At 37.1% G+C, this 9,374-nt stretch overlaps 1 protein-coding gene across 1 annotated transcript; it reads right to left on the bottom strand.

The window, feature by feature from the left end:
- Window positions 1-395: 395 nt before the first annotated feature.
- LOC150086890 (uncharacterized) lies at window positions 396-983 on the bottom strand. Its single transcript, XM_090372312.1, has one exon. The coding sequence runs from the start codon at window positions 981-983 to the stop codon at window positions 396-398; it is 588 nt and encodes a 195-aa protein (XP_090228438.1).
- Between the last annotated feature and the right edge of the window lie 8,391 nt (window positions 984-9,374).

Here is a 9,374-nt window from a genome sequence, read left to right as displayed (position 1 = left end):
TTTTATCGAAAATTTTAGTTTTGTTTCACGATTTAGAAGCTCCCGCCTATGGGAATTACAGAAAAGAAAATATATATTTGTTGCACTACTCCAAAAAAGTTCACAATTTGAGTTCAACTTTAACCGCTTCCCCACCAACTAGATTTAGGGAATGCGCAGTACACGGCACATAATCAGCGCATTTATTTTTTGTTTGAGATGTGCTTGCACACCATTGTATCGGCCGGACATATTTTCAGCATTGTCAAAAGACTGTCTTCTATAATTATCCAGTGGCAGTCCATTTTTTTCTAGAAATTCTTGTAAGGAATTGAATAAAGATACGCCACTGTGACTACTAATTTTGATGAAAGATACACATCTTTCATATACTTTTCCCTCAAAACAATATCATACTATAATTTGGGGGACAAATCTGGTGTCGAGTCCATCACAATTGAGTAGTACTTTGCATCGTCACTATTTATTTCAGCTATAATTCTTTTTATTACTTGTTTTCCCATAATCTCTATTATTTGTTCATAAACTGTTTTTGATAAGTACAAAGTGAAAGGCTTTGGTCGCAGTTCTCGTTGTTGGATATGTTCGCGCATGAATGGATCGAACTCTGCTAGTAATTCCAGAGCCCCCATAAAATTACCATTGTGCGGAGAGACAAATATTTCCTTGTGACCTCTGAATGCTAAGCCCCTTACACTTAAATATTTCACCACTGAAATAACACGTTTTAGGACATTGTGGTAATATTCTGTATCTTTTCTTAGTTGCTCCTGCAACTGCTTATCAATAACAGACTTATTTTCTTTACATGTTAACCATACTAACAATGATTTCTTATGTTCATTAGAATTTTTGTGACTTTCTAAACAAGGTCCTATATGTTTCCAGTCAGAGAATCCGGTTGTGCATTGAGAAGGGACTTTAGAGAAAAGTTTGCAGACTAGACAAAAAACACAAGCAAGATCTTTCCAGTAATTGACCATTTTTAATTTTTTTCGTAAAGTACTTATTTGAAAATGATCTGTTTTGTTCTTTGTAATTCCTTATTGAAACTGGATATATATTTTTTGCATCTTTATTTTGGAAATAAGTCATTTCATGTGAGAGACAGTGATTAATAAAATTATCATTTAACTGTGTAGGCCACAAATCTATGTCAACATATTTAGCAAGCAACTCTGCATTTTCTAAAGCCTCTTCTGCCTCTTTATCACTATCTTCTTGCAAAACAGCAACAGAGACTTCAGAGAACTGGTCGTCATCTAGGTCTTGTATATTTTTGTTTGGTACTGAATGTCCGTCATCAACATTGTTTTTAGAGGTTCTCGGTTGTGATTCTAGTTTTAATAATTCTTCGTTATTGTTATATATATTTTGTTGTTTTTTCTGTTTCTCTTCAGTTAAGTTATTCTCTCTTTCGCTTATTACTGCGCCTATATCGTTTAGATTCTCATTTTTATTTTCAAATACAAAAAATTTTGAAATTTTGGCATATTTACTTCTTTCTTTTTCTCTATTTAATTGTATTTTTCGTTTTTCAGCTCCACTTTTATATTTTCTACCAGACATTTTTTTAGGTATTTATTTAATTAATCTGAAAAGAAATTAAAAAAAACAATCCAACACCATATTAGGTTAGTTGTTGTGGGGGGGGGGGTTAATTTTTTATGTTATGTTTTATTATATTATTTTTATTATTTACTTACAATTGTCTTATTAACTTAACTAAAAATTTGAAATTCGCTGAACACCCTATTGAGGTCTTTATCACCCCCACATACGCAAATCTGACTACAATTTTCAGAAAATTCCAATTTCTAGGGTGTGTAAAGCGGTTGTTAGCAGAACATTAAAGCCACACAACAAAATTTAACAAACTGTTAATGAGCATACAACATTTACATAAAAGAAACAAATAATTACATACAAGCTTCCTAATTTCATATACATATGTAAACCATGCTACAATACACTACACTGTCTCTCTCTCTCTTCTCAGTTATTCTCAATATGAGAATTATTAACATCAGTTTGTATCAGTTGTATTTTACATAAAATTGACTCCACGATGATTACTCAATCATTCTCTTACCTTACCAATTTTTTTTTCTTTCTTTCTCTTACATCAATAATATTTACTTCAGCTCTTATTACTCCTTTAGAATCTTTGTTTTAGCATCTCACACATAAAGTGTATTACGTCTGGTACCCTCTTATCTCAATAACATTCCTTATAGGTCACCCATTCTGCCTTAATTAATATCCTAGCCACCCTAGTTATGACCTTAGTCATCCCTCTTTACTCATGAGGTTTATCTATTAATAAAATTTATTTCTCTTTGCACCTCATCTGATATGTTACCTTGTTTGGCAGTACTACCCTTAAAAATATAATTTCTTTACTAATTCCTTTACATTATTACTTTGATTTTGCTACTCCTGAACTACCCTTACATTTTTTCATAATCATTAACAATAGGAATGTTCCTTTCTTTTACAAGGACTATCACTCAATGGCTTACAGAGCTAGGTTATGAGTCCTTGAGTTCAGGATTCAATAAAGAAACAAGGAACAGACTTACTTTCCGACTTCGCCGCTACTTCCAATGTTCTCGCGTTCAGGTTTCCCATGCGGTTGACAGGCTTATTTCAGTTTCTTGGGCTCTCCGGTTTTCCTTCGAGGCAGACAGGCTTACTTCAGATCCTTGGGCACTCCGGTTTTCTTTCAAGCCTGACAGGCTTACTTTCACTTCTGGGGCACTCTTGACATGATGCACCTTCTTGTGTAGACAATATATTCACAGGTGTACATACCTGGCTCATTGTCTTTACAAGGGCCTACATTACCAAACTCACCTACCTCCACTTCAACCTACACTCATGACCTTCTTTCTCCCCTTTAACCACACAACACAGAAGTCAGACACAGAATGCTCTTTTCTCTCAATTTTTCTTTCCCCGAACTTCACTCTTCCCCTCAAGTTTGGCACGCCTCTCCCCAACCAATCCTTCCCCTCTGTTTAAATTTATGTTCCTTTCCATTTGCCAACACAATTCTCCCAAGCTGTCTCCCTAGCGTGCAAACTAACCCTTTTCTTGAACTTTCTTATTTTTTTTTTCACAGGCAGTATGACCCTTTCACGTCCACTGGCAATCTCCAAAAACACTCATTTTCGTTTCACACCTTCCTCTCTAAAAGTATCCCAACACCCAAAAATCAGTCAGCCTGACGCCATTTTTAATTTGATGCGAACACTGGACGTCCACTCATTTCCTGTTTTGGCTCCAACAGTGTCATAGATCAAAGGAGGCACCTCGCATAATTCCACTTCACATCTTATTGTTCTTCCTTAAGCAACCCCTTCACGCCCATTCTCAAATGGCACCCCTTTACTTAGTCCTGCTATCCCTGTTTGCTCTCTCATATTATTTGAATTACTTGTTTACCACTTTGCTACTATTCTCAATTCTCATGCTTAAACTATCCCATCACTAAATCTAGCATTCTTTAAACTTTAACATTACTTCTAGCAAAACAATTATTTTTATTTTAAATTTGTAGGATTTTACATCTTACATTGTCATTGTCAAGTAGGCAAGCTTATAGCTTACGCCACTTATTTCAAATAAACGGTGTCCAGTTATTTTTATTATGGCTCATTTCAAGGAAATGCAAAAAGCGATTGAATTTGCATGCCAACAAAATATTTCCGGAAAGTGATTTAACTTATATTTATTTAGTATTTAGTAAACTTTGCCGATACTTACCAGTGAAGAAACGAAGCACCTGAACAGTACACTTCACCGAACGAATGACTATTTAATATTCAACTAAACTGTACTATACATAACTTCAAATGTCAAATGGTGAGAGTTACAGTAAGCTAACACACTTTACAGGGGCTAGACTTGCACTCCCATTCCGACATTGCCACATTATTAGCATAATTGACAAATGACAAAGTATATTTTGATTTTACCGACAGAGACGATAGAAGACAGAGCCGTATTTACTATTTACTATTGAATAAAATATCAAATATCATTTAAAACATTGATATTTGATATTTTATTCAATTCCAATAGTGTTGCAAATCAACTACTTAAACTTTATCTAGGTACGAAAAAATTCTGTATAATTTATTTTTCCTTAAATTTTTAATTTAAATTGTTTTTATTCTTTTTTTTTGACTGCGAAGGGCCCCTTTGATTGAACGGGGCCCTGGGTTGCATCCCATAAAGACCATGCCTAAATCCTCCCCTGTATATAGAAGTATATAGTTAACTATGAATAGGATTATATAGTAGTATATAGTTAGAAGTTACACACCTAAAACTAGTATTGTATAGTATAGTTTTTATTACTAACATTAACTATTAACATTAAGTTTATAGTTTAGCTAGGCGTATAATGTTAGTATTAATAACTACTAACATTATGCTCCTAGTTAAAAACTGGTTAATAGTTAACCGCTAACTATTACTGGTTAATTTTAGTAATAATAACTACTAAAATTAACTAACAGCGAATAGGAGGAGTATTCTCTGGATTATGTTAACAGTAATTAGTAATTAGTAGTAATAATAGTTAATATTTTAACTATCATCGCTGGATGAGTTAGTAGTAATAGTAGTCATTAACTGTTATTACTACTAGCAACTCTGAGAGCTTTTGACTTTTTACTCCAAAGCTGAAGTAAGAAGTTGAAGAACTTCAACTTCATTGCCGCCGCTCTGGCATTGTCATCCATAAATTAGCCATCACCTTCAAGATAAAAGGTAGGGTTATTGACATTTGACCTTCCACCGGTACCATCCACCAGTACGTATTTATACTAATATAGTCACTAACATAGTGACTATATTAGTATAGTCACTATATTAGTATAGTCACTGACTCTCTTTAGAAAATACAGCTGCGAGTTACCGGCTCCGAAAAAAACGATAAGTGTTTGCTTTTTATTTACATAATTGTTATTTTATATTGTACTTAATACGTAGTCTTATAGCTATAATTACGCTGGTTATTTTTATTTTAATTTATATAAACAGTTTTTGTAGATATACGTAATACTTTATATACGTAAACCGTTATTTCGTTCGAATCTGCAGGCATTGTATTTGTATATAGTGATAGGGAATTCAAATTTTTAATTGAGGTGGCTAGATAGCTCTAACGTATAATTATAGAAACAGTAATACGCTTCACTGTTTCTATTAGATAGTGTAGTATTGACATTTAATTTAATTTAATTTATTGATCTTATTAATTTAAAATATCATGCCCCAAACTAGAGCAGCAAAGCAACGGGCACAAAGTGGCAGGAGTGCTGTGACTCGGGGGAGAACTGAGGGGGGGGCCATTCTCCAACGCATCACAGCCTAAAAAAATGTGCAACTTGTGAAATGTTTGCCGAACTATCTGGAACGGAACATGATATTGCCATGGGGGATGTCTTTGTGTGTGCGCGATGTAAGGAGTGTAAGGAAATCAGGCGACAACTCAGCGTTGTTATGGGCCTATATGAGAGTTTGAAGGACAGGGTGGATGCCCTCAAAAAATCTAAATTGAGGGGCCCATCAGGCTCTCAGCTGCCCACATCAACGCCAGAGCTTGCACTTGGTCATCACGCAACACAGCGGCAACCCCCAAGGCAGATTGCGCTGGTCCCAAAGGAACTAGTAGTTGTTGGTGACTCTATTGTCAGCGAAACGGGAAACATCCTTTGTAAAAAGGATAGGTGGAACAGGACCAGGGTATGTCTGCCAGGGGCAAAGGTTGATGACATTGTAGAGCAGATATCATCTTTTAGGGGCACAAAAGGTGATATAGTTGTACACGTTGGCACTAATGATATTAAGAGTAGGAGACCGGCAGAATTACTTAACAAGTACAGGTCACTGATGAAAAAAAGCCATGAATTAGGGTTGAATTTGAAAGTTTCTGCAATTCTGCCCAGACACAATAGGAGGGAGTATATTATGACAGCCTTGTCGATCAATTCGGCCCTGGAAAGATTGCGCAAGGCTCAAGGGATAGAATTTTTTCCAGCCTGGACTGTACTTGTTAACAGGAGAGACTGCTTCAACAGGGATGGGATACACTTAAATAGAAAGGGTGCAAGAATATTTGCTGATGCTATCGAGGCAGTGTTAGGTGGGTTGGAAAACTGATAGCTTGGGGGGATACAAGGACTAATAGTTTAACAGTAGCCGCAGGCAGAGGTGAAGGTGATTCTTGCACAACGTATATTAGAATAAGTAGCGAACTGGAGCGAGGGGTGTTGGGGGTTTCAGGGACGGGTGGCAGTCATCGTGAAACAGGTGGGTATATGGGATGTGTTAGAGTAACTAAAAATAAAAATAGGTGCGGGTATACTTGCATGTATACCAATGCTAGAAGTATAGTAAATAAATTTGATGAATTTGAAGTGTTGGTCAAGACATCAAAGGCAGATATTGTTGGGATATCAGAGACGTGGTGTCACACAGATATAAGGAATGCCGAACTGGAATTTGGGGAGTACAATGTGTACAGAAAGGATAGACAGGATAGGAAGGGAGGAGGTGTTATGCTGTTAATTAAGAAAAACATAAAATCAAAAGAAGTGCATCCAGTTGATATAGATGAACAGTGCACTGTTGAGTCAGTTTGGTGTGACATAAGCACTGCAAAAGCAAAAATAAGAGTAGGAGTGTGTTATAGGCCTAATGACTTGAATGAGTACAATGAACAATTGTGCAGAGAAATAGAGTGGGCTAGTAAATCGGTATGTCTTATAATGGGGGATTTTAACTTCCCAGATATTCACTGGAACTTGTGGGTTGGTCACTCACACACTAGTCAGACTTTTGTGGATTTATTGGATGACTGTTTTTTACAGCAGCATGTTCGAGAGGCAACCAGAGAAAGTAATACTCTTGATCTGGTTATCAGCAGTGATCATTCATGTATTAGGAATTTGCAGATAAAAGAACCACTAGGTGGCAGTGATCACAGTGTACTGACGTGGGATTTACTTAAAGATTTAATTACCATCAGGGGTAAAGGAAAGGGTTTTTGCTTCCGTAAAGGCGAGTACAGTGGTCTCCGACAGTTTTTAAATTCTGTACAGTGGGATCTTCTGATGATGTTACCAACAGTAAATTCTAAGTGGGAAGCATTCAAGGAATTAATCGTTGAAGCTACTAAAAGTTTCATACCTATTAAGAAATATTGTTCAAGGTTTAGGCCTAAATGGTTGTCAAATGAACTAATGAGAGTCGTAACAGAGAAGAAAAATGCATGGGATGCATATAAATTATCAATCGACTCAGAAGCCTATGGCAGATATAAGTTAATCTGTAATCAGGTCACAAAGGAGGTTTGGCAGGCAAAGGCAGATTACGAGAAATCCTTGGCAAAAGATGCTAAGAAAAACAGCAAGGATTTCTTTACTTATATAAACTCTAAAAGGAAGGGGATGAATCTGATTGGTCCACTTGACATCGATTGTTCGACTGTTGATGATCCTGCTCAGACAGCAAACAAACTGAATGATTATTTTGCATCTACATTCACACGTGAGGAATTATTAAGGTTTGAAAATGACAGAAGGTTATCAAATTGTAGCAGGATACTTAATGATTTTGTAATAACTGAGAGCAAAGTGGAAGAGAAATTGTTGAAGTTAAACGTAAGAAAAGCACCTGGGGTGGATGGGATCTATCCAGTTATATTAAAGGAGGCGGCAAAGCAACTAAGCAAACCCTTAGCCATAATTATGTTGTTGTTGTTTGGTTTTTAGGAGCATTAGCAACTAAGGCCATATTGCTCCAGGATATGCGGTGGTCATTCCTTAACCTTTCCGCATCCTCCGTATTTGGTGGTGACGGGCTCGAAGCCATAATTATGAGGGCGTCCTTGGACTCAGGGGAGGTTCCCACTGAATGGAGATGTGCAAATGTATCCCCAATTCACAACGGGGGATCGAAGGGTAACACGAGTAATTACAGACCAGTTAGTTTAACTTCTGTTCCTGGTAAAATAATGGAGTCACTGGTTAAAGATGCATTGCAGGATCATCTAGACAAGACTGCAGCAATAATTCAGACACAGCATGGGTTTGTTAAGGTTAAGTCTTGTCTGACAAATTTGATAGGATATTATAATGTGGTTACAAAGGAACTGGATGCAAAAAATAATATTGATATCATATATTTGGATTTCAGGAAAGCTTTTGACACTGTTGCGCATGGAAGACTATTGTACAAATTGGAGCAGAATGGTATTAAGGGTAAGTTGCTACAATGGATAAAAGGATGGTTAAGTGGGAAAAGACAGAGGGTGGTAATCAATGGGTGCTGCTCTTCTTGGACTAATGTTATTAGTGGGGTCCCACAGGGTTCGGTGTTAGGTCCACTGTTGTTTTGTATATTTATCAATGATATTGATGAAGGTATATCAGGCTTAATGTCGAAGTTTGCAGATGATACAAAGGTTGGCAGGGTTGTTAATGACAGTAATGGCAGTGTGCTACTGCAACAGGATCTGGATAATTTGGGCAGATGGGCTAAGAAGTGGCAACTGAAGTTTAACCTTGACAAATGCAAAGTACTGCATATGGGTAGAAGTAACCCCAGAGAAACGTACCAACTGTGTGGTACTACACTTAAGGTGGTAGAAAATGAAAAAGACCTGGGAGTAATTGTGCAGGCAGATATCAAGTTTTCTGAGCAATGCAGACAGGCTGCCAGGGCAGGTCATGGGGTTTTGTCAATGATATATAGGAATTTTGCTAGCAGGGAAAAGGAGGTGATTGTCCCTCTGTATAAGGCAATGGTCAGGCCATGCCTTGAGTACTGCGTACAGGTCTGGAGGCCTCATTTTAGGAAGCATGTAGATTTACTTGAGCGTGTACAGAGAAGGGCAACAAGATTGGTGAGGGGAATGAAGGGACCCTCTTACCAAGAGAGGCTTAAGTTCTGCAAATTGCAGTGGCTGGAGACTAGGCACCTGCGCGGTGATCTGATTGAGGTGTATAAGGCCTTGAATGGGTTCAGCATGCTGAATTCGGATGGGATCCTTCCACTTGTTCAGATTACAATCCTAAGGGGGCATAAATTCAAATTAAGAAAGGACAGATGTAGAATAGATGTGCGGAAAATTGCCTTTAGCCAGCGGGTGGTTAATTGCTGGAACAAACTTCCATCTGTCGTTGTGGAAGTTGATAGGTTGAATAAATTTAAGGAGGAACTGGACAGGCACTTGGAGGGAATGGTGTGATTTTTTTTTTTTTGGCTGATGCTGCATAAGCTCATACACTTGCTTTCTTGCATCACATGCCACTACTACTACTACTACTACTACTACTACTACTACTACATTGATTCTA

The sequence above is a fragment of the Mastigoproctus giganteus genome, chromosome 4 (genome assembly GCF_048544385.1).
Source record: "Mastigoproctus giganteus isolate SK-2022 chromosome 4, ASM4854438v1, whole genome shotgun sequence".
Classification (NCBI taxonomy): domain Eukaryota; kingdom Metazoa; phylum Arthropoda; class Arachnida; order Uropygi; family Thelyphonidae; genus Mastigoproctus; species Mastigoproctus giganteus.
Note: the sequence above shows the minus strand (reverse complement) of the source record. Positions and strands in the feature narration are given on the sequence as shown.